At 43.4% G+C, this 25,492-nt stretch overlaps 1 protein-coding gene across 1 annotated transcript; it reads left to right on the top strand.

The window, feature by feature from the left end:
- The first annotated feature begins 3,899 nt into the window (after positions 1–3,899).
- Positions 3,900–24,204, top strand: PMVK (phosphomevalonate kinase). Its single transcript, XM_072647123.1, has 5 exons — positions 3,900–4,068; positions 7,786–7,849; positions 11,692–11,844; positions 15,942–16,071; positions 23,247–24,204. The coding sequence occupies exons 1-5, from the start codon at positions 3,974–3,976 to the stop codon at positions 23,417–23,419; spliced, it is 615 nt and encodes a 204-aa protein (XP_072503224.1). The 5' UTR covers positions 3,900–3,973; the 3' UTR covers positions 23,420–24,204.
- The last annotated feature ends 1,288 nt before the right edge of the window (positions 24,205–25,492 follow it).

The raw sequence follows: 25,492 nt of genomic DNA, 5'->3' as shown, positions 1-25,492 counted from the left end.
TTTTCTTTCTCCTCTAGAGTCTCAGGTTGTCAAAGCCTTCCATTTCTAATCTCAATGTCTCAGTGCAGTCATAGTGCTGTGCCTGGGATGCCCCAAATCTCCAGGGCAAACATCTGGAAAAGGGTCCCTTCACCTATTGCATGAGTATATATCTTTCCACTTCCCTGTCTTCTCTTGAGGCTTGTTGCCACTGACCACCCAGTTTCCCTGTTCTCTCTTTGTGTCCCATAAAATATTAGGGGAAGTTTTGTTTTAGGTGCTGGTCATGGTGCTGGTCATCTCACAAATTCTCCTCCAACCGTTTCTCTCATTGGATTTGTAGTGACTGAATGTATAAGGGAGGAGATTCCATTCCCACCCTAATTAATGAAATCACAGGAGGCCCAGAATATGGTCCCAAAGTATCAAGTATGTGCTAAGGAATTTTCCCACAAGGCCACAACAATTAGGGTTTAATGTGTAAACAAAAATAACCTAGGCCTCACCACTGCCAGGGGTAAAAATTCTTCTCCAATTGTGTCAAGAAGGAAACAGTGTGATTGAGAGAACTGGTCAAATCTGGCTCTATATTTTATAACAAAACTCACAAGCAGCAATTCATTTAGCAGTATGGGAGCTTAACATTCCAGGTCTGGGAGCACTTGATATGGTAGACTCATTGGCTTCTACAAGAGAAGCAGCAGGAGGGGACCTTGTGTCCCTCCCTCCCACTCTCCCCCCCCCACCCCATGTCGTCAGAGCAGTAAGAGACAATGCATCCAAGCAAGGAGCAGAGATACATTGACATAGCTAAAAAGATATAGTTGATACAGTTATTGGAAGGAAGAAGAAACTCCAGGGAATGTGACCCCTTGTGATGGTGAAGAATGCTAACTGTGGATTCAGGAAAAGAGCTGACCCTGGGATTCTTTTTTGGATTTCTTCCCTTGCTAGCAGAGGTGACCCCTGCTGCTGGTAGCAGACACACAATCCCTTCCCTTGATCTTTCCCATGACCTTTGGGGTAGGGGTAAAGATGGAAAAATGCTTCAGGACCATCCCCTTGACACTCTAAGAAAGAATGCTGAGAGGGGAAATTTTTAATATAACTTCTTTGTAATTTTTCTGTTGTATATAACTATGTAGCTATAGAATGTTGATTGCCTGTATATTATAAATATAGAAGGTCAAGGCTGAGCTAGGGCATTTCCCAGAGGCAGGGTGGGGGCTCTGGATCTATAGATATTCTATTTTTATGATCCTGAGCAAGAGGTTGGAATTAAAAAAAAAAAACAGTAAGGATTTTTTTTCTGACAGGTAAAGCCGAAATCTCAATGAGACAGGACCACTGGTCTGTTTGCTATATTTGTCTATTTGGTGGAAGGAACTATACATACATACATTATATATATGTACTTGCATATGTGTATATGTATATATATGTATACATATACACACATATACATAGTACATATTAATTAGAGGAAGGGAATAAGCATTTGTTCTTATCTACTATGTGGTAGGCACTATGCTAAGTGCTTTACAAATATTATCTCATTGGGATCCTCACAAAGTTCCTGTGAAGTAGTTGTTATTATCCCCATTTTACAGTTGAGGAAACTGAAGCAAACAGAAGTTGAGTTGCCCAGTGTCACACAGCTAGTGTCAGGCTGGATTTGAACTCAGGTCTCCCTGACTCCAGGCCCTGCATTCTATTCACTATACTACTTACCTATCTTATTATATATTATATTATATACTCCTTTGTTGGTAAATTAATTGTAAAGTGACGCTGTGTCTTGCGGGCTTGTGTGGGTTGCCGTTGTAGCATCTCTTGTAACCTGGGATAACTATCAAGTGCATATCCAGCCTAAAGCCAGGGTCAGACCCATTTTACTGATGAAGAAAGTAAGACTTAGGTAAGTGACTGAGGTCCATGATCACACAGCTAGTGAATAGTGAAGAAAGAAATTGAATCTAAGGACTTCTTTCCATTGCACCACCCTCATATGAGGTACTTGACTTGGGCTCCAAAGAAAGGAGTAGGAGTGACAGTTGGAAATTACACAGAGAAGGATTTACACAACTATCCTATCTCTTCCCCACTTCCCTTCCCTTAAAAGGGCCCTATGAGTAGGAAGACAGTAGGAAAATCTTGAACATTTGTTCCAATAGAATATACATTCCTTGAGAATGGGGACCATTAAAAAAATTATTTCTTATCCTTAGTACCTCATTGTACTTAATACTTGTTATTTTTTTCCTTTTGATCACATTCATTCCCTTAGCACAGGTTTCCCTGGACATCTGGGCTTCTAATGGGAGGCACAGAGTCCAGAGGTGGCCAGGGGTTACTGAAGGAGGAGTCTTTGGATGATCAGGAGCTGGGTAGTGGTGTATTGGGGAGAAAAGGCAGACAGCACAGAATGTCGAATTGGGAAAATTCTCCTGATACAGGAACTTCGATTTCCTGGAATTAGATCCTAATAGCCACAGACTGGAATCAGGACAATTCTCCAGGATGAGACTGGCAGGCAGGAGAGGATACATGTTGATATCAGTACAGGTGAGTGAAAAGCTGGATCCAGGGGGCATTTTCTGTGCCCTAGAGAACCATTCCAGTGCCTTCTTTCAGATATAGCTGGGGAGGCAGAAAGGTAGGGGTCCAGGTAGAGGTGGAAGGGGAAGCTGGTTGTCTACTCCCTTGCTTGTCATCACCTCCTGAGCCCCAGGCTGATGAGTCTTATATTCTCTGCTGGAGAGTTAAAGAGGGTCCTTCTACTTCAAGGTAAATGAAGATAGGAGACAGTAACCTGGTTGGAACATTAGGAAAGGGCTCTCAAATTCATTCTAGAATACCAGTTCCCTGGGAGAGTTAGATCTTGTCTGCCTCCTGGAGGTACTCTGTGTGGATGAAGGCTAAAATGACTCCTGAACAGGGTATCTTTTTTGGTTACCAGAGTAAGGATAGGTCTTCTCATAGCTCTAGCATCTTAATTCTATCCCATTTCAAATTCTTTGGGAATGAATGGCCTGTGTTGAATTGAGTTTCCTAGGACACTTATTTCCCCCTTTACAGAGTTTTGGTTGACTTTTTATGGCCATGAAATGGATCAGGTTTGTGAGATTCAAAAAGGCTCTTTAGCCTATCCACTGGCTAGCAGTATAAACGCGGACAAGTCACTTCGCCTCAATTTTCCCCTCTGTCCAACAGACATAATAATATTACTGAATTTTCACAGAGTCAAGGAAACTGCTTTCCAAACTTTCGATGTTCCTAGGGTTCTATAATTTTGGAAAGTCTGTTTACCATCCAATGGCGTAGGAGAGACAAAATCCCTCCCCGAACCTGATGTCTTGAGTATGTACGCTCCTCCCTCCACCCGCCTCTTTGGTAAATCAGTATCATCTCTGGAATGAACCATTTATATGATGGGGGGCACAATTTAACTTTGTCTCAGTATATTGGTGTTAAGCAGCCAATAATGACAAAGTTTCTAAAACATCCTTAAGTTAATATCACAATTCAATATTTTAAAATGTATATCGAACTCTAAAGAGGGGCACATTAAATTTTACTTCCGGAACTTTTTATATACTTCCCCTTCGAATCAAATGAGACTGCTCATCCTGCCCCTCTTCCGACAAAGGAGGCGGAGTCAGGGAAGTGGAGCGTTCCAGGGCGGGGTTGGCTTAGCACAAGGGAGAAAAGCTGGGGGGAGTATTTCGAGGAAAAGGCTTTCGGCGGTGATAATATCTTTCGCTTCAACATCAACTAATTCTACTTCCTCTTTTTAATAAATATATATGTTTAGGATCCTAGAATCCTATGCAGTGTCAGACAAGAAGAGGAGGAAATCTCTCCTTTATTCATTCCTCCCCTCCGCCTATTGGTTGCGTCTTTGTCGCCCCACGTGTTCCGAACCTGGGTAGGCGGGTCTAGACAGTTTACCTGGTCCCGGGCTGGTTAGGGATTGTGAGGGGTGGGTTGTACCATGGCTCCGAGGCCCGAGTCTCCGCGGCTGGTGCTCCTGTTTAGCGGCAAGAGGAAGTCCGGGAAGGACTTCGTGACGGATGAGTTGCGGAGCAGGTAGTCAGAGGGGGTGGATGGAAGAGATGTCAAATTTAGGACAGGTGCAGGGTCCGCTGGGGAAGGGGGACGACTGTTTGGCGTCTCTGCTGGGGCGGTGGAAGGCGGGGTTGAGGGGTTGTTGCCACATAATGCATTGTTTGACTGAGATCTTCTGTCTTAGAACATAAGTCCCTTGAAGGCAGGAAGTTTTTTTTTTTGGTCTCCGGATCCCCGTCACTTTGTGACATGCACGTACTAGGTTCTTTTAACCAGTGTTTGCTTAAAAAATATTCCTTTGTTGGTTCAGCCTTTTTTGTTTTTCATACTACTGTTACTGTCAGTTCCCAATGCCCTCAGCCCCTCTACCTGCCCACCAGAGAAACCTCCCTCCACATAAAGACAGTGAAGTGAAACAAACCTCTACTGTCATTGTATCCAACAGTGTATGTGTGCAGCGTTTTGCACGGGTAGTCCACCGCCTCTCTGCAGATCAGAAGGTAGTGGGCATTATTATTGACACCTTGAAACCAGTCTTTGAAACTTTGTTGATCGATGTTTTTTGGATTAAAAGAAATAAGGCTGTAGACTCCCCAAACAAATGAGTTTGAAGTGGCGCTACCTAAATAAACAAGGGTTTTAGACCTTTTGAATCATAGGATTTAGAGCTGGGATTTAGAGATCAATGCTTCATCTACTCTCCTCGTTGCAACTAATGAAGAAACTTAGGCCAATCTAAATTGAGCGACTTGCCTAGTATCACACAGGGATGGAGTGGCAAAGGTGGGATTAGAACCTAGGGTTTCTGACTGCAAATTCAGCCAGGCTCTTTGCCCTATAGCAGTTGTGTCAGATTCAAAGGAAAGGGGATCACCAATCTGTATGTAAGGATCCCAGTGGGCTGCCTATGACTCAGTTTTAAAATGTAGCGTTATCAGTGTTTTATAGTACTTTTATTTATTTTATTGGATATTTTCCAATTACATTTTAATATGGTTGAGGCAGCGCTTGGTAGTATTGGGCCTCAAGTCTGGCATCCCGGTGTCTACACAACACTAAGGCCTTCTCTCCTACCTCCCACCTCCAACCCTTTATTTTGGAGCCTGCAGAGTGATGCAAGTGAATAGAGTGCTTGACCTGGAAGACCTGTGTTCAAATCCGGCCTCAGACACTTAGTAGCTGTATGAAGATGCTGGGCAAGTCATTTAACTACTCCTAGCCTCAGTTTCCTCATCTGTAAAATGGGAGAATAGTACCTATTTTATGGGTTGTTGTGAACATCAAATGCCATAATATATTTAAGGCATTTTGCAAACTTAAAATGGAAAATCAGTGTCATTAGAGTATAATTTTAAGCATCTTGATGAACTTTCAAGAAGGGCATGCCTATTAAGGCTGAGGAATAGGAACCTGGGGAGTAGGTTCAGGGCTACAGGTGAGGGAGAGAGGGTTGGTGGAAATGCCTTAGGCTGACTGCTTAATATTGAAGGGATTTGGGTTTTTGGGAGAGTAATGGGTAGGCTCTGTAGCTCAGTGTTCAGCCTTCCCATAGCATACTCTCAATTTTCCTCCAGCCAGAGCACTCAGCTACAAAATCACTGAACTCCACTAGGGTGCTTCCCTATTTCCTGTTAGTCTTGTGCCTATAGAACTATAATAAATGTTGTTGAAATGACTTGTAATCTCTGTGTGCAGAGGGTGTGTGTGTGTATGTATGTATGTACAACATACATACATACACACATTTTATATAGAACTATACAAATAGAATTGTAGATAGATAGGTACAGCTGAATCTGTGATTATCCTCTACCTGGGGAAACTGCTGTTATGGGAACTTCCTCCACCCACACATCTCTATAACTCTGTAACTTAAATTCTTATTAGTGAGTTGCCTGGGGCACTGAGTCATTAACGGATTTACCCTTGATCACCCAGGGAATAAGTTTCACTGGTAGGACTTGCTAGATCTTCCTGACTCCTTTGGAAATCCTCTAGATACACAATGCCATGGGTCTCTCATTCTGCATGTGTTAGATAAAATGTTTTTTGATTCCTATTGGAGTTACTGAAAGAAGGATTCATGCTTTGAGTAGGAGTGGACTAGGACAGTTAAATGGTTCAGTGGTTGGAGGCACCAGCCCAGGCCAATCAGAAGGACCTGAGTTCAAAGCCTGCCCCAGACACTTACTAGCTGTATGACCCTGGGCAGGTCACTTGACTTTGTTTACCTCAATTTCTTCATCTGTAAAATGAGCTGGAGAAGGAAATGGCAAACAACTCCAGTATCTTTGTCAAGAAAACCCCAAATGGGGTCATGAAGAGTTGGAAACAACTGAAACGATTCCAGAACAGCAACAAAGGAGTTGAGCTAGGTGGATTGGGTGGTCTTTTCCAATTCTGGACTTCCAGGATTTCACCCCCCTCTTCCAGACTTCTCTTCTCATGTCTTCCACTTAAGCAGGTCCGAGATCTAGTTGTGCAGATCTGAGGTCCTGTTTTGATTTGAGCATGAGCCTGAAAACACTTTTCAGGCTGAAAGTGATCTTCAGAAGTTTCAGAGAATGTCTCAGTTGAAAGGGATCTAAGTCATGTAAGCCAGCCCTCTTTATTTTTTAGAGGAGGAAATGGAAGGAAAAGTAGATTGCTCAGTCAGTCAGCAGTTAGCATTTATTAAATGCCATCTGTGGGTCAGGCACTGTACTAAATGCTAGGGATACAAAGAAAGGCAAAAGACAGTGCTTCAGAGGAGCCCACAATCCAATAGGGGAGACAGCCAATCATAGGATACATGGGAATTAACAGGGAGAAGCCACAAGAATTAAGAGGACTTGGCAGAAGATTCCTGTAGAACATGGGAATTTAATTGGGACTTGAAGGAAGCCTGGGGGCTGAGATGAGGAAGAAGAACATTCCAGGTAGAGAATGAGAAGACACCAGGAGCAGAGAGACAAGAGTGACCAGGAGGCCAGTGTCACTGGATCACAGAGTACTTGAAGGACATGGTATATGGTGTTAGGAGACTAGAAAAGTGGGAGCTTGAGGGCGGAACAGGTTATGAAGGGCTTTGAACATCAAAAAGAGGATTTTGTATTTGATCTGGGAGGTGATAGGGAGCCACTGGAGTTTCTTGAGTAAGAGCTTATGATGTGGCCAAACCTGCCCTTTAGGAAAATTACTTTGTTGGTTGATTGGAGAACAGATTGGAGTGAGGAAAGATCTGAGGCAGGCAGGCAGGCAGACCTGCCAAAAGGCTATTTCGTAGTCAAGGCATGAGGTAATGAGGCCCTGCCCAGGGTGGTGGCAGAGACAGGACTTAATTCAGGGTCTGGCTCCCTCCCTCCCTGTCCAGTCCACTAGGTATGTATAGGTAATCTCTTTGAGGCAGAGAGTCCCCCATTTTGATGAGAGAGTTCTTAGAAACACACATTTCATAACTTCTCATGGTGAGTTACTATCATTTTGAACAGCTGTCATCCACAGAACGTTTTTCCTTTTCTCCTGCCTAAATCCCTCATGCTGATGAGGTAGCTGGTGGAGTCACTGACTTTCCAGGTAATGGGAAAAGCCTATTGAGTGGCTCTTGCCAGGATAACTCAGTTGTACAGGAGGGGAGTGGTAAGTGCTGGGCTGTCCTGATTGTACAGATGTTAGCTTGAAGGTTGAGCAGAACACTGGGTGGGGAGATGCTAACCCAGTTCTGGCCTTGGGGGGGGCGGTGATCTTCCTATCCCACAGGCTGGGGACGGATGTGTGTGCTGTGCTTCGGCTCTCCGGACCCCTCAAGGAGCAGTACGCCCAGGTATGTCATGACGCAGCTGTATCTATTGCTCCCCTGACTTTTCCAGCTCAGCTTGGTAATTAATGCTCACCTGCAGGTAAGCTGTAACATGTCTTTCATCTCAGGCTGGCTCCTGCCTGCTCTAGCCCACTTCTGGCTTCCACTTTTGTGAGGTGGTATGCCTTAAGGCAGGACAGGCTTTTAAGTCAAGTCAGCAAGCATTTAGTAAGTGCTTTCTGTGTACCAGGCGCTGTGCTAAGACCTGGTGGTACAAACACCAGCAGAAAGAGTCTGTGTCCTCAAGGAGTTCCCGTTCTAACAGAGAGAAGACCATACACAAAAGGTAGCTGGGAAGGGCAGTATCCACATGGACACGTAGTGGAGGAAGCCCAGAGAGTCAGGAGTGAAGACCAGAGAGAATCCTTCTCACAGAATCCCAGTGCCTTCCTATTTCCTCCCCACTCCCTGAATGGTTATAAGTTTCCCAGGGGCAGGAACAACTTCATTTTTGTTATTGTACCTTGTACAGTACCTGGCATATAGTAGTCACCTAATTAATGCTCTCTGAATTGAATTGTCTTCCATTGTTGTGCTGGATTATTCACAGTTCCCCAAACATGCCTGGTACTTTCCTGCCCCCATACTTTTGCTTATTCCATTGCCCTCCTCTAGATCTCAGCCTGTCAGAGTCCACCTCCTCCTCCAAGGCCTGGCTCAAATGTCACCTCTTTAATGAAGCTTTCCTTGGTCTTTCTCTACTCAGCCAGAAGTGAACAACTCTCCTTTTTCAAAACAGCACCTTGTCTGTCCCTTTCTGGTGGCACGTTATCATGGGCTGACTCATTTATGGAAAAGCCCAATGGTAGATCGTACATAGTTTTCTGTTGGATTGTAAGCTCCTTCATGGGCTTCCTTCAGGGCCCAATAAAGGTGTGTAGTGTGAATGTCATTTTGGGGCAATGGGCAGTATCTGACCATCTGCCCAATCTTGGTCACAGTGCTTGAAATGCCATCTTTGGAGAGCTACGAGCAAGGGAGGGGGGTGTCGCCTCCTCAAGTCTCTCCCTTCTTCAGCTCATTCTCCACGTAACTCTCAAAGTAATTTTCCTAAAGCACAGGTATAACCGTGTCTCCCCCCCCCCCCAATCTCATAGAACTCCAGGGGCTCCCCCTTTACTCTGGGATCAAATATAAACTTTGGCACTTAACATCCCTTATCATCTGGCTCCTGACCATCTCTCTGGCTTTATTATGTATTACTCCCCTTAATGCATTTCACAGTCCAGTCTAACTGGTCTTCCTGCCTTCCCTCCCAAAAGTCTCATCTTCCACCTCTGCACTTTTGCCTTGGCTGTTGCCTGTGCCTCCAATGTACTTATTCTTTTTTCAGCTCTGCTTCTTAGGATCCCTAGTTTCCTTCAGTGCTTTTCTTGGATTCTCTAGGGCCTCCCTGACCACATTACCTCGTATTTATTTTATATGTAGCTCTATACTAGTAGAGAGCATTTATATGTAGCTTTAAGGTTTGCAAAGTGCTTTACAATTATCTAATTTGATTCTGGCAATAACCTTAGGAGACGAATATTATCCCTATATTGTTGTTTAGTTGTGCCCTACTCTTCATGACCCCATATTGGGTTTTTCTGGCAAAGATACTGAAGTGGTTTGCCGTTCCTTTCTCCAGATCATTTTACAGATGAAACTGGGGTGAACAGGGTTAATTGACTTGCCCAGGGTCACACAGCTAGGAAGTGTCTGAGGCTGGATTTCAGCTCAGGTCCTCCTGACTCCAGGTCTGGTATTTTATCCAGTGTTCCACCTGGCTGCTCCTATTTTACAGATGGGGAAACTGAGGCTGAGAAAGGTTAAGTTAGTAACTTGCCCACAATCACACAACTAGTAAGTGTCTGAGGCGGGATTCAAATACAGGTCTTCTAGGAGTAGCATTCTATCCACCATACCACCCAGTTGACTCCAAGAAAAAGGGGAAAAAAGAAGCTGATCTAGTATTCTTCCACCAAGTCTAGTTAGTGGAAGATATTAATAATTTAAAAAATGCACTAAAAATTTTTGGGGCACCTTGGATATGAGTATGTAAGCATGCATACATACATGTGTAAGGACATTACAAATAGGCATATCTGTGTTCGCAGCGGTGTACATATATACACAGTATATAAGCGCGCATACAATGCCTACACTTATAGGTATATGCTACATACACGTATAGACACATGTAAAATATGTATGTGCTCATGTATAAAATCTGTGAGTGGGTTTGTGTATATAAATGCTTGTTAATGCATGGAATGATTGGTCTGGGCCAACTGGTAAACTGGTGACCACCCAGCCTCTGAACCTTCCCAATGTCATGGTTCTCTTTGAGAATGAAAGACAAAGAGCAATTAAGTACATTCAGTGGTTTGTAGGCAGCTGGGTGGCTCAATGTATAGAGTGCTAATCTTGGAGTCAAGAGTTCAAATCTGGCCTTGGACACTCACTAGTTATGTGACCTTGGGCAAGTCACTTAACCCTGTTTGCCTCAGTTTCCTCATCTGTAAAATGAGCTGGAGAAGGAAAAGATAAGCTATTCCAGTGTCTTTGCCAAGAAAATCCCAAATGGGCTCATGGAGAATCAGACATGACTGAACAGTAACAAGGGGTAAGGAGGATGCTCGTTAGCTTTCCCTTTAGCCCACCCCACAGAAGGCAGCCCTGTTTGTCAGAATGCTTTTATCTCCCTGAGGAACTTGCCCCTTCATACCTTCCCCTGTTGGCTCCATGATGGTCTTCTAGAGCTACAATGAACAAATCTGTTACTCTAGCTTTTTCTCCAACCAGTTCTCATGTTCCCTTTTCCTATTCTCCAGGCTGAGCATGCTGGGCCCTTGAGTCAGACCTGGAGGAACTGGAGGGGGCCTTAGGAGCCATCTGCTCTGAACCCCCTCAGGTTACAGAGGAGGAGTCTGTCTGCACTTGCCCCCTCCCCCAGCCCCCAGTGACTTCTGGGACAGAGCCAGGCTCCAATCCAGCCCTTCAGCTCCTCATGTGACATGATATCCAGACCTTCACAGACTCTGTTGCCCTTTCACATGTGCCCCAGTTCATCAGTTTCTTTTTAAAATGCCCCCTGGACTCCAGATGTGGGCTGATGAATGCACACCCATAGTTAGTAGTGCCATGGAAAGGGCATTGCCAGAGTCTTGATGTGAATCCTGATTGCTTTCTCTGCATCCCTGTGCAAGTGTAGTATGGTAGAATGGGCATGCCCTCTGGAGGCCAAGGACTTGGGTTCAAATTCTGCCACTGATGATTATGATGCGTATGAGAGGCAAGTCACTTAACTTCTGTAGCTCACATTCCTCATCTTTAAAATGGAGGAGGTGAACTAGCTGACCTCTGAGGGGTCTTCAAGCTCCAGATTGATTCTCCTGATCCTAAAGCATTTACCTTTTTTGAGCCTCGGTGCCCTGACTGGTAAAATAAGGACATCAGGCTACTTGGGAAGGCTTTCCATCTTCAGGCATCCTGTGTTCAAATGCAAGAATCCTTTGAAATTAGTAGCAGCGCCTTAGGAAGGAGCTGGGGAACTTGGAGATTAGAGAAGGCCCCAGACATGAACTTTTCCCCTTCTAACCTTTTGCTGAGGCCTGGTTCAAGAGAGGGAAACATATTTCCAAAATAATCGGGGAAGATCAATCACACAATGTGTGTGTTGAATCCCCTCAATGTATCCCCCAGACAAATGGAAATGGAGGGGAGCGTCCTCCCAGGGGTGGGAGGAGGCAGGAATGATCACCCCTCATTCCAGCTGAGCCTCTCAAGGGTCACCCAGTGAATGCTTTTTCATGTGTTCTGAGCAGGAGCACGGACTGGACTTCCAGCGGCTCCTTGATGCCAGCAGCTACAAAGAGGACTTTCGGCAGGACATGATCCGCTGGGGAGAGAAGAAGAGGAAGGCTGACCCGGGCTTCTTCTGCAGGAAGATTGTGGAGGGGGTCCCCCAGCCTGTCTGGGTAAGGGCAATTGCAACAGCAGTTTTTCAGAAGGTTCTTTGGGGCTTGCAGACCCAGTCTTGGCCCCTTCCCCCTCCCCCGCACCTCCCACCTCCCTCCCTGGAGTGCAGAATGTGGTTGAAAGTAGCTGATCCCTCCCCAGGCAGAAAGTGCTTCTCTTCCTTCCTCTGGACCCCTCCTCCCTTCCTGCTTATGTACTTTCTACAGTGCCAGGACCCAGGAGGGCCACACACAGGTAATTCTCTGTATGAGACATGGTTCCTGTGGGTGAGGAGCTCTCAGTCCCCATAATAATGATTAGCATTTATATGAGGCTTTAAGGTTTTCAGAGAGCTTTATGTGTATTATTTTATTTGATTCTCACAACTCCCCTGTCAGGGAGGTAATTATCCCCATTTTACAGATGAGGAAAAGCAAGGCAGAGGTTAATTGACTTGCCCAGGGTCACCCAGCAAGTAAAGCGAGTAAACTCAGGTAGATAGTAGTGATGGTTGTTCAGTTGTGTCCAACTATTTGTGACCCCATGGTTCATAGTATGCCAGGCTTTTCTATCCTCCACTATCTCTGGAAGTCTGTCTGAGCTCATGTTTGCTTCTTCCGTGGCACCATCCATCCATCTCAACCTCTGCCCTTCCCTTCTGTTTTCCTTAAGCTTTCCCAACCTCAGGTCTTTTTCTGAGTCACATCTTCTCACTGTGTGGCCAAAGTATGTAAGGTTCAGCTTCAGTGTTTGTCCTTCCAATGACTAGTCTGAATTATAATAGCCTGCCATTTACCTGTTAAGGTTACTTGCCTGTTAAGGTTTCCAAGTTATTTCACTTGATTCTTACTATAGCCCTGTGAGGTGGGAGCATTTTAACTGACAAAGAAAGGGAGACTGAGACAGGTTAGTGAGTTTAAGTTTTTTTTAAAGGTTCATTTTTAAAAATTAGATTCTATTAGTTCTCTCTTTATAGAATCCTTTGTTATAGATGTAGTACTCAGGAGTGGGGCCCATCTGGGGCCACACATTTACCTGCTCCAGGGTGAACAGAATGTACATGAGTGAAAGTGGGCACAGTTCTACTTAGGCTATTTATGAAACCCACTTTAAGGTCTCAGTTGACCATAAATACCCCCAGGATCACAGAGCTAGTCAGTGCTGAGGCTGGACTTGGACTTGTGCTTTATCCACTATTGCATATTTTTCTTTCAGCTGATCAGGGACATCAGAGAAGAGTATGAGGGTTGGGGACAGAGTTGGGAACAGAGTATAGGATCATAGATCAAGAACTTGCAGAGCCCTCAGAGGCCATCTTGTTCGATCCTCTCTTTTAACATATAAGGACACTGAGGCCCAGGTGGTTAAACAACTTTCACAGTTACACATCTGCTAAATGGTGGAGGCCAGATTTAAACTTCTGCCCTCTGACCCCAGAGTCAGTATTTTATTTTTGCTGTACCATGTTTGTACTTTAAGGTCCCAGGCCTTGCCTAGTTTCTGGGCCTTAGTTCTTGCTGTTGAGGTTCAGGGGTGCTGGGGGACCCCGAAATACCGACAAGCCGGGTCCTGTTTGAATGAATTCGATACAAACCTTCTTAAAGGCAAAGAAAAACAAAGTTTATTAAAGATTCGCCGTATTGGGTTGGCTCTTAAGGAGCCTAAGCATTTGTAACGCTTGTATGCACAAGCGGGCCAGATAGAATCCCAGCTAGACAGAGTCTAAGCTAGATTGAATCTGAGCGCCTTCATGGAGGCTAGATGGAACTATATACAGAAAGTCTATAGGAAAGATCTAGAGGTGGTCTAGGGTCTAAGGAGGATCTTGATGGGACTGGGATAACTAGTGATGTAATCCAGGGTGGGAAACAGCTGGAAGCAATTGAGAAGTATCTGACCATGCCGGTCTTGGGCGGGATGTAGGTGGGGCAGTCGAGGTAAAAGGTAATGGAAGGCCAGGCTAAGCCAAGAGCAACAGATTTGAGTATGAATGGCCCGATTAAGTGGGAAGATTCAAGGGGAGTATAAGGAGGTTCCCAGACTCTGAACTTCTTCATTCCCCCCTCAAACAGATTGGACCCAAATTCTTTTGGGGTAAAGGGTGAAAGTCTCAGCTTCTGAAGCTGCTTCCTGCCGGCAAGGGTCATAGAGCTGTCCCTGCCTCAATGAGTCCTGTTCAAAGGGTATGTAGCCTGAGCAGTCATCTGGAAATTGATGGCTTGCACTCTGGAAAAGACAAACCTGTCAGACAGTTTCCAAATAGGCACAAAAGGAGTATAAAGAAAAGACAATTTCCCTGGAGAGAATTAAAGATGACTATGGCAAGGTTAAAACATAGAAGGACATGTTTGACAGGGGAGTTTTTCTTCTGTCAGGTATTCCCTTTCTTTCCAGATTGCTTCATGGGCATATAGAACAAAGAAAGTATATTTTGAGTAAATAAAAACATCAGCTGTCTGTCCCCCACCCCTGGAATGCTGTCCTTCCTTACCTGTGCCCCCAGCTTCCTTCAGGGCCACATTGCCTCCATAGTTCAAGCTCTCTTTAATACAAAAGATTAGATTCTTCCCAGGGAGAGGCAAGGGCCACACCGTCATCTAGGAGCGGGTCCCACAGATGGAGGTGGAGCCAGTGACAAAAGGTGAGACCAGCATGGTCCTGCTGATGGGAGTGGGGGGGGTGGGAGGGGTGGGCAGCTGGAGCTTGCAGGGCCAGGGTTCAGGGGCCAGGATTCAGATACTGGCAATAAGGGACTGCTCCAAAGTCAGAGGACGTGGGTGTAAATCCTCCTCCTGATCCTTAATTGAGTGCCCTTGATGTCTCTGGCCATCAGGGTCTTCATTTGTGAAATGATAGGGTTGGGGCTCCTTTCCGCCTCTAGATCTAGAATTCTAGGAGCCAGAATCCCTAGGCATGATAGCCATGCGAATGTTCTAGGCTGCAGGTTCTAAATTGGCTTTTCATATTAGTTATTGCTAAGTGGATAAATGTCAAGACTATAGGGTAAAACCAGAGTAGAGTTTTGTTGTTGAAGAAACAGGGCTTCCAAAAGTACCAGAATCCTTTACTGGCAAAAAACGTGTTGTCGCCCCCGAGTGGTTAGTTATTGCTCATAACCATCGTTCCAGGGACTGCAGTTCCCTCCTGCTGGCTATGGTGTTGATTAATGAAGTGTCTTCGTGTGGGACAGTAGAGTGAAAAAGCTTGTCAAGAAAGCTTTCAGCCTTGTGGAAGAGAGGGAACTTGACATTATGGACTGATGATTTGAAGCATTTAAATTCCCATCAATTTTAATCTTTTATTTCTGGTGTAGTAGAAAGGGCACTGGCTTGAATCTGGGTCTGGCGACTTTTGTTGGCCTTGTACAATTCACCTGACTTCACCAGGCCTCAGTCTTCCCATCTGTAAAATAAAATAGCTGGAGTTAGATGATTTCTGAAGTTCCTTGTAGATCAATATCCTGTGACCCTGGAAGGAAGGATGGCTTCTGGCTGGGGATAGGTTGATGGAGACCTTCTTCGCTCATGATCCTACAGCTGGCAAATGGCAGAAATCATCTAATACTTTTTCTGCCATAACATTCAGGGCTGCCTCAATGGCTCAGTCTATGAGTGAAGCTGATCTCCTGGCTGTTCCATGAGCAAGACACTCATCTCCTGGATCCAGGCATTTTTTTGGGCTGTTCCCCATGCCTGGAATGCTCTCCCTCCTCTGATACATCTACTGACCTGTCCGGCTTCTTTTAAGCCCCAGCTAAAATCTCACCTTCTACAAGAAACCTTTCCTAGCCCCTCTTAATTCTTGTGCTTTCCCTCTGTCAATTTTTCCCCATTTGTTCTGTATATACTTTGATTTTTTGTTGCCTCTGATAGATTTTAAGGTGGCATTTGAACTTGAGCATCTAAGATTAGAAGGTTGGTAGGCATATTGCTTTAAACTACAGATGTGTTGGAGGCTCTGACCCCCCCCAATAGATGGTTTACCTTGGGCGTGTGGGAGGGGAGGGACTATGGCTTTCAATTCTTTTTACCTTCTCTTCTCTTTCTCTCTCCTCCAAATCCAATATGGCATACATAGCAGGCCTGGGGGTTGTCTGACTGTGTGTTCTTTCCCACAGCTGGTGAGTGATGCTCGGCGGGTGTCAGATATTCAGTGGTTTCAGTCCTCTTTTGGTGATGTGATCCAGCTGGTCCGGGTGGTGGCATCGGAGGAAAGCCGGCGACAGCGGGGCTGGGTGTTCACAGCAGGTAAGCTTTGCCCCAGTTTTTTTTGAGGTCCTTGCCAGCAGATCTAAAGAGATACAGGCATCATCTCCTTTATATGGTAGAAGCTTGGCCTCCTAGCGTGGTGTGGGTATCATGTTCCCCAGAATAATTTCAGTCTGCATTTACACAGCATTTTGGAGCTCTCCAAACACTTTCCTTGCAACAGCCTGGTGAGCTAGATAATGCAGGTGCTCTTATTTTATAGGTGAAGAAGCTGAAGCCCACATTGGGGAGACAGCTTATCCTTTGTCACTCAAATACTTAAGTCATCCTGTGATTTCATGGATTTGGGAGGTCCCTCCAGTGGTGCAGGTAGCAGCCTGTCCATGTCTCCCTGTCCTGTGCTCAGAGGGCCCACCTCCAAAAGCCTTTCTCACTCATGATCACACAGCTGGTAAATGGGAGGACCAAGGCCTGAACTCAGGTTTTCAGGCTCCAAGTTCAGTGCTTTTTCTGTCACACTGTGCATGGCTGCTTTGAAGGCTGAGTGCTAGTGACACTGGCCTCCTGGCTGTTTCTCAAGCAAGACACTCCATTGCTCGCCTCCAGATGTTCTCTCTGGCTGCCCCTCAAGCCTAGAATGCTCTCCCTTCCCCGCTGTACCCACTGACCTCCCTGGCTTCTTTCAGTCCTAACTAAAATCTCACCTTCCACAGGAAGACTTCCCTCCTCATTATTTCTTACCTATCCTTTATATAGCTTGCTTTGTGTATATTTGTTTGCTTGTAAGCTCTTCAAGGGCAGAGACTATCTTTTGACTCTTTTTGTGTCTCTGGCACTTAGCATAGTACGTGGCATATGGTAGGTACTTTACTAAATATTGATTGATTGGGAAGGATTTTGTTGCTTCTAGTGTGACTCCTGAAAGGCAATGAGAGTGTTACTGGTGGTGGTTGTTTGGGGTGGGATAGGAGTTGATTCCCATTCTGTGCCTGCTCCTGTCTCCTCTTTCCCTGCCCCTGTGTAGAATAGTGCAGCAGCTTTCAGGATGGCCCCAGCCCCAAAGTGTTTGGATTCTGCCTTAGATCCAGGTTACACTGCATCCTCCTGCTTGTTTGTGCTTAACCTTTGTCTGAGCTGCTGTTCGTCCTTGTCCTCTTAGGCGTTGGAGCCTCCCAGCAGGTCTTCTCACGTTCACTTTTTCCCTCCTTCAGTTCATAGTTTGTATCACATAGTTAATATCTTGCCCATGGACAGATTTAATCATGCTACTCCTTTGCTCAGAAGTCATGGCTCCTTCTTGCTTCTCAGGCGAAGTTCCGCCTTCTTGCCTTAGCATTCCAGACCTTCAACAGTTCTGTGTCTCTGTAGCTTTCCAACCTTGCCTTATCTTAATTCCTTTTACAAACTACTTTTTAGTTTGGTGACCATTTATTAAGCACCTCCTATGTGCCAGGCACTGGGGTATAAAAAGAGGCAAAAACCAGTCCCTGCCCTCAAGAAGCTTATAGTCTAATTGGGGAGACATCATACAAACAAATCTATACAAAGCAAACTATATCCACAATAAATGTGAAATAATTAAAGCTGGAATTAAGAGGCTTCCTGTACAAGGTGGAATTTTAGTTGAGACTTAAAGGAAGCTAGGAAATTCAGTAGTTGGAGCAGAGTAAGTAGAGGGTTCTGGGCATGGGAGAGAGTATCAAGGGAGGAACTCTTCAGGCAAATCCATTTCTGCCTTCTGAGCATATTGTGCCCCCTAGCCTCCCTCCGTGGCTCTGTTCATGGTGTTCTCTAGTGCTGGAATGTTCTCCCTTTCCCATTTTGCCTGTTAAGTTTCTACCTAGCCTTTAAAGCAAGAATTCTTAACCTGGGGTTAAGTGTCCTGCCCAAGGGAATTGTTTAATAAATATGTTTTGATGGGTTGACTTATTCATGCCAGAGGGGGTTTTTGGTCAAAGTTGAATTTCTCTGGTTAACTGAGGAAATTGCTTTATAGGCGTGAAAGATCAATGAAAATTTGATTTGTTGTCCTAAAATCTCAATTTATAAAACAGATTTTCTATTTATAGGATAGATTTCAGGGGATCTGTGAACTTGGATGGTAAAAAATGAGATCTTTCATTTCAACATAATTGGTTTTCTTTGTATTTCTAAGTATTTTATTTCATGCATTTAAAGACATTTTTCTAAGAAGAAATCCATGACATGCAAAAAGGTTAAGGACTTCTGCTTTCAGGTCTTACTCAGATTTCCTGTCTTCTGTGAAGATGTCCTGATATATGTACCCTTCATCGATAACATCCTTTCCTTTTCAGTTTCATAAAATGTTTTGTATTATAGTTGTCTGTGTAATGTTGCAGATCACTCAGGCAAAATGCAAGCACCTTTTAACCCTTATTAGACTCAAAGTTCCACAAGTTTAACTTTATATCTCCTCGAGCTCCTACCATAATGCTCTGCACCAAAGAGTTGTCCTATAGAGGTGTTTTGATTGATTGACTTAGCCATATCAAAAGGAGTTTTTGATTAAAGTTAAATTGCTTTTATTAACCTAGGAAATTGCTTTGTAGTCCTGAAAGGGCTATCTCTGTAAGCTATTTAAATGTGAGTTGTTGTTCTAAGACCCCCAATTTTAAAATTTTGTTTACTATTTTTTCTTTTCTTTAGTGTTTAATTTTCCCTCAATTACATGTAATAACAATTTTTAACATTTGTTTTTTAAAAATGTGAGTTCCAAATTCTCTCTCTCCCTCCCTGCCTTAGGTAATATATGTGTAATCATGCAAAACATTTCCATATTAGTCATGTTGTGAAAGAAAATATCCCCTCTCCCCCCCAAAAAACCCAAGAAAAATGAAGTAAAACAAAGTATGCTTTGATCTGCATTAACACATTTTTTACCATAAGTCCTTTGAAATTTTCCTGGATCACTGTATTGCTGAGAACAGCCAAGTCATTCACAGTTGATCATCATGTGTTGCTGTTACTGTATACAGTGTTCTCCTGGTTCTGTTCATTTCACATTGCATCAATTCATGTAAGTCCAGGTTTTTCGAGAACATCCTGCTCATCATTTCTTACAGCACCATACTATTCCTTCACGATCATATACTACAACTTGTTCAGTCATTTCTCAGTTGGACATCCTCTCAATTTTCAGTTTTTTGCCACCACTAAAAGAACTGCTGTTAACATTTTTGTACATGTAGGTCCTTTTCTTTTTTGTTTTTTATCTCTTTGGGATACAGACCTAGTAGTGGTATTGCTGGGTCAAAGAGTTTTCATGGTTTTATAGCTCTATGGACATAGTTCTAAATTGCTGTCCAGAATCTAAGATTCCAATTTATGTAACACTTGAGTTGCCCGTGGATTTTGAAAACATGCAAATTTTTATTAAAAATATCTTTATTAAATGAGGATTATAGCAGAAGAGTTATGTAAGCATCTCTTTGCCACTGAGACAAAGAATCATCTCTGTATGTTATTGTTTATAAATCCAATGTTCTCTGATGGTGAATGTTTGCTTACTGAAATGCCTCTTCTCCCCAACTTTGTAATGCCACAAATTGTTACAGTGTAACTGCTTCATACATTGTAGGACTGAACGTCTAGTTTTCATGTGTGTTTTTTAGAATGAGTTTCTCTTTCTGACAAGTTTTGGATACAAAGAAGCAATTCTAATGTATTTTTAGTTTCTTAATATCCCTGGGCCTCAGTTTACTTGAGGGTGAAGGGAGGAGGTCAAGTCCCTTCTAGCTCTAAATCCTATGATTGATAGAAAGGGAGCTCTGACTATTTCCTCAAGTCTTGTTTTTTCACCTCATGGATTATGTATAGCATGTTTAATCTTAGGCTATCATCCCTGTCACCCAGATCACTTTTGGACCTCTTTCTATCCCCAGCAGCTGCTCTTTGCCTAGGCAAGGCCAACACTTCTTACTATCATTTTAGGAAAAAACCTCATGTGAAAAAGTGATATTTTAGATTAGTCAGTCAAGAAATGGTTGATAAATAATTATTAAGTGCTTACTATGTGCCAGGTCCTATGGCAAGCTCTGGGCTTGTGAAGAAAGGCAAAAGACAGTCCCTGCTCTCAAGGAACTCACAATCCAACAGGGGAGACAATGTGCAAACAACTAATGTGTAAACAAGATATAGAAAGATAAATTGGGGGTAGTTTCAGAGAGATAGCTCTAAGAATGAGGAGGCCTGGGAAGGGCTTTCTGTAGAAGGCAGAATTTAACCAGCTGGTACTTGAAGGAAGCCTGAGAAGCCAGGAGGTGGAGATGGAGAGAGCATTATAGGCACAGGAGACAGCCAGGGGAAAAACCTGGAATTGGGAAATGGGGTGTGGAAAGATGTGTGTACATGGGGAGGTTATAAAGAGATTTGAATGCCAGAGGAATTTTATATTTGGTCCTGGAGGTGTTGGATATATATGTGTGTGTGTGTGTGTGTGTGTGTGTGTGTGTGTGTGTGTGTGTGTGTGTATGTGTATGTGTGTATGTGTGCGTGTGAGACAGACAAAGACATGGTCTGAAAGAAGATCATTTTGACAGCTGAGCAGAGGATTGTCTGGAGGGGGGATTGGCATCTTTTAACTGCCCTGGCCATTATGACCTGCCATTATTAGTGGGTAATGGAAAGCAGAGGCAAGGTTCCTACAGTCTGAGCCAATAACAAAATAAATCACTCAGAGTGAGAAAAGAGTGGGACGCCATCTAGTCAGTTTGCCAGATTTGCCAGTAGTTCTGCATAGAAGGTGTGGAGGTGCTGTGGTCGTTCAGGTGATAGGATTTCCCCTTGGCAGAGAGGGCAAGGCAAGGCAGAACAAAGAGAAGGGACTAGGCTCTGCTCTATTCACAGGCCAGACTAGGCTAAGACACTAGATTCAATTTAGTTCTTTCTTTTAGAATTATTTTTATTTATCTTGTTAGATATTTCCCAATCACATGTAAAAAACTTTTAAAACAATTATTTAAAAAAATTTTGAGTTTTAAATTCTCTCCCTCCGTCCCTTTCCTCTCCCCTCCTTGAGAAAGCAAGCAGTTTGATATGGATTATACATGTGAAGTCGTACAAAACTTATTTCCATACCAGCCATGTTGCAAAAGAAAACACAAACTCAATAAAATAATAAAAATAAAGAAGGTTGGGGCTGCTAGGTGGTGTAGTGGATAGAACACTGGTCCTGGAGTCAGGAGGACCTGAGTTCAAATCCAGCCTCAGACACTTGATACATACTAAGTGTGTGACCTTGGGCAAGTCACTTAACCCCAATTGCCTTGCCTCCCCCCCCAAAAAGCCCCCCCCCCAAAGCAAAAACAAAAAAACAAAAAAGTGTGCATCTGTATTCAGAGTTCATAATTTCTTTCTCTGGAGGTGGATAGCATTTCTCATCATGGATCTTTTGAAATTGTCAGGTCATTGTATTGATCAGAGCCCTTGTGTCTTTTCTGGTCGATTGTCCTACAATATTGCTGTTACCATGTATGCTATTCTTCTGATTCTGCTCACTTCACTTTATATCAGTTCATATAAGTCTTCCTAGGTCTTTCAGAAGCCATCCTGCTCCTTCATTTCTTGTACCACATTCCATCACGATAATATACCACAACTTGGTCAGCCATCCCCCAATTTCTAACTTTTTGCCACCACAAAAAAAACTGCTATAAATATATTTATATAAATAAGTCCTTTTCCAGACCTAGTACTGATATTGCTGGGTCAGGGGGTATGCATATTTTTATAACCCTTCAGGCATAGTTCCAAATTGTTTTCCAGAATGGTTGACTAGTTCACAACTCCCCCAGCAGTGCTTTCATGTCCCTGTCTTTCCACATCCCCTCCAGCAGTTGTCCTTTTCCTTTTCTGTCATGTTAACCAATCTGACAGATGTGAAGTGGTATTTTAGAGTTGTTTTAGTTTGCAGTTCTCTAATCAGTAGTGATTTAGAGTATTTTTTCATATGACTGTTGATAGCTTTGATTACTTCTTCTGAAAACTGCCTGTTCATATCCTTTGACCATTTATCTACTGGGGGATGGCACTCATTTTAATAAATTTGTCTCAGTTCTTTATATATTTGAGGAATGAGACCTTTATTAGAGAAACTTCCTGTAAAATTTCCCCCAGTTTCCTTTCCAATTTTGTCAGGATTAGTTTTGTTTGTACAAAAGTTTCTTAATTTCAAGTAATCAAAATAATCTATTTTATTTCCCTTAATCCTCTCTGTCTCTTACATTAACCATAGATCTGACAGGTACATTTTTCCATGCTCTTCTCATTTACTTATAATATCACCCTTTATGTCTAAATAATTTATACATTCAGACTTTATCTCGGTGTATGGTATGAGAGGTTAGTGTGTGCCTAGTTTCTGCTAAATGGCATTCCAGTTTTGCCAGCAGTTTGTCAGATGTTGATTTCTTACCCCAAAGCTTGGATCTTTGGGTTTATCAGGCATTACATGACTATGGTCATTTACTACTGTGTATTGTGTACCTAATCTATTCCACTGATCCACTATTCTGTTCCGTTGTCGTCATTGTTGTTGTTCAGTCGTGTCTGACCCTTCATGACCTCATTTGGGATTTTCTTGGTAAAGATGCTGGAGTGGTTTACCATTTCTTGCTCCAACTCATTTTACAGATGAGAAAACTGAGGCAAACAGGGTTAAGTGACTTAACCAGGGTCATACAGCTAAAAAGAGTCTGAGGGCCAGATTTGAGTCAGTCTTCCTCACTCCAGGCCCAGTGCTCAATCCACTGCACCATCTGACTGTCCTTTTTCTCTCTCTTAGTCAGTCAGTACCAGATTGTTTTAATGATTACTGGATTCAATTTCAGCAGTTTCAATCCTGTCCATTAGAGAGGAGGCCAAAAGGGGAATGAAGTGCCTTAGGTGGCAATGGTTTACCTATCCTTGTGGGTCTTTAAGTAGAAACCTCAACAGTTATTTTTATTATGTTTACCTGTTAAGAATTAGTATCAATAATTTAATGATTAAATTGATTAAATAATGTTTAAGTAAATTATCATTACATGATTATTAACCAGTTATTATGACTACTTACTGAGAATGTTGAGGACCGTATTCTTGTCCTTGTGCCAGATGGCCTCTGGGGTCCTTTCAAACTCTGGAACAGGGTTTTTATGGGTTGACCTTTGGAGAGGCTGTGAGTGACTTGACCTCCAATGTGCCTCTTTCCATAGGAGTGGATGATGCTGAATCAGAATGCGGCCTGGACCACTATGGAGCATTTGATTGGGTCATTGAGAACCATGGTGAAGATGAGAAGCTGGAGCAGCAGTTGGAGAAGCTGCTGAACTTTATCTACAGTAAACTGAAGCCCTCAGTGTGTGAGGATCAGGCTGAAGGGAGCTGACTCTACCCAGGACAGTGAGGGCAGGTGTGTGCAGTGGGAGGAGGAAGAGGAGCCATGCCTGCCTAGCTATCCTCCCGTGGAGGCCACAGAGCTGAGGGTGCATTCTTGCTATGGACGTTTGTGCATGCAACCTGACTTCTGGATCTGCTTCCCTGATTTGTACAGTGCTTAATCCCTATCCTTGGGGCTGGGCTAAGATTGAAAGGGTAGAAAGTCAGGATTAAGTGAACGTGGCCATGAAGAACACAGACATACTATCAGTGGTCTACAGATGGCTCCTTGGGGTTCAAAGGGGCCCTTGTGCCTTTGGTGCCATAGACTTTGGGTCCCATCATCCAGAGCTCCAGACACCCTGTGGTTTAGATAGGGATGTCAGTTGCAGTAATAATGATTGACACTCATAAACCTTGGAGAGCTGAGGACATACTCACTGCTGGGTGGGCATCTGATCTCCTATGTGCGGCTTACTTTCTTTAGGGTCCGAGTAGGGCTGGGAGTGAGGTGAGGTGGTGGGGAGAGAGACTTTGGAAGAATCCTTGGATTGCCCAGTTGTCTGGTTCTCTAGGCCTACACTTCTCAAAATAAAGTTGGATTTCTGGATAGATCTGTTTTAGATAAGTGTCTGAGAGTTAAAATATCTGTTTCTGGCAAATGTCTAGAGTCAAGTTCATCACAGGCTGTGAACCTGTTGTCAGTTTTTGTAACACAAAACCTGAGGACCACCTACCCTTGAAGACAGTGGGACTCTTAAAAAAATTAAATTTTATTTCATTTTCAGATCTAAATTTTCTCCCCTTCACTTCTTCCTCCTTCTCCCACCCCCACCCTGCCCAAGTCGAGGAATAAAAAAATAAAGCCCCTGTTAGGAACATATGTAATTGAGTAAAACATTTTTGCGTTGGCCATGACCAGAAAAATCTACTACATCTCAATTTGCACTCTGAGTCATCTGAAGAAATGGGTAGCATGTTTTCATCTTGATTCCTCTGGAGTTGTTTTCAGCATATAGACTCTTGGGGCCCCATCATAGAAGCCTACCTATTAGGGAACACTCAGTTTCTTCATCTGTAAAATGGGGATAACAATAACATTGACTTCCCAGGGTAGTTGTGAGGATCAAATGAAATAAATGTTTTGCACATTTGAAGCACTATATAAGCGTTAACTGCTACTCTTATTAAAGCTTTTACCACTTCTTTCCTAGACTACTGCAGTAGCCTTCTAATTGCCCTCCTTTGTCTTCTGTCTCTTCTCTAATCCATTCTTCATCGAGTCCAATAATTTCTCAATGCACAGCTTTGATTAAAGTCCCTTTCCTGCTCAGAAACCTTCAGCTCTCCCCGTTACCTGTAGCACCCAACCTTTTTCAGTCCTATTCCCCTGACCCCCACTTTTCTTTTTTTAGTGTTCAGTATTTTATTTTCCCCCAATTACATGTAAAAACAGTTTTTAACATTTTTTAAAAAAAATTTAAGTTCCAAATTGTCTGCCTTCCCTTTTTTCTCTCATTGAAAAGGCAAGCAATTTGATATAGGTTATATATGTATAGTCATGCAAAACACTTTTCCCTGTCAGACTCTCTCCCTCACTTTTAGTAAACCTTTTTATACTCCCTGTTCAATCTGAAAGGATATAAATTCGAGGGTTTCCCATGCATATGCGCATAACAGATCATTTTGAGTAGGATAATATAGGTTATTTATGAACCATTCCCCATATGGTTTGACAAGTTTCTCCTACTCCCTGGGGTGAGGCAGGTGCACCCCAGGTCGGGAACTCCTGAGCTGTAGGATAAAATCTGTACTCTGTATTTGGGGTCTCATATTTAAGGCCTTCCAACTTGATTTCCATGATTTTTTTCTTAATTTCCCATCACATACTCTTTATTTTAGCCAACCTGGATCCCTGCTGCCCTATGTTTGTACAAGCTGTCCCCATGATGCACCTCTTTAGCTCAGGGGTCATGTCTGTTAGGAAGCCTTCTTTGAAAGTGCTCTCTCTCTCCTTCACACTTCCCTTGAGGACTTTATTTGGATCTCTCTTTTGTCCCTATCACACTCTTCTTTTGAACAT

This window comes from Notamacropus eugenii, chromosome 2 (genome assembly GCF_028372415.1).
Source record: "Notamacropus eugenii isolate mMacEug1 chromosome 2, mMacEug1.pri_v2, whole genome shotgun sequence".
Classification (NCBI taxonomy): Eukaryota; Metazoa; Chordata; class Mammalia; order Diprotodontia; family Macropodidae; genus Notamacropus; species Notamacropus eugenii.
Note: the sequence above shows the minus strand (reverse complement) of the source record. Positions and strands in the feature narration are given on the sequence as shown.

Bases quoted from the DNA above. Each gene is read 5' to 3' on its own strand.
- PMVK (XM_072647123.1), top strand. From the start codon at position 3,974: ATGGCTCCGAGGCCCGAGTCTCCGCGGCTGGTGCTCCTGTTTAGCGGC. The intron at 7,850-11,691 runs GTATGTCATGAC...TGTTCTGAGCAG, and splicing joins TCAAGGAGCAGTACGCCCAG to GAGCACGGACTGGACTTCCA. The intron at 16,072-23,246 runs GTAAGCTTTGCC...CTCTTTCCATAG, and splicing joins GGGCTGGGTGTTCACAGCAG to GAGTGGATGATGCTGAATCA.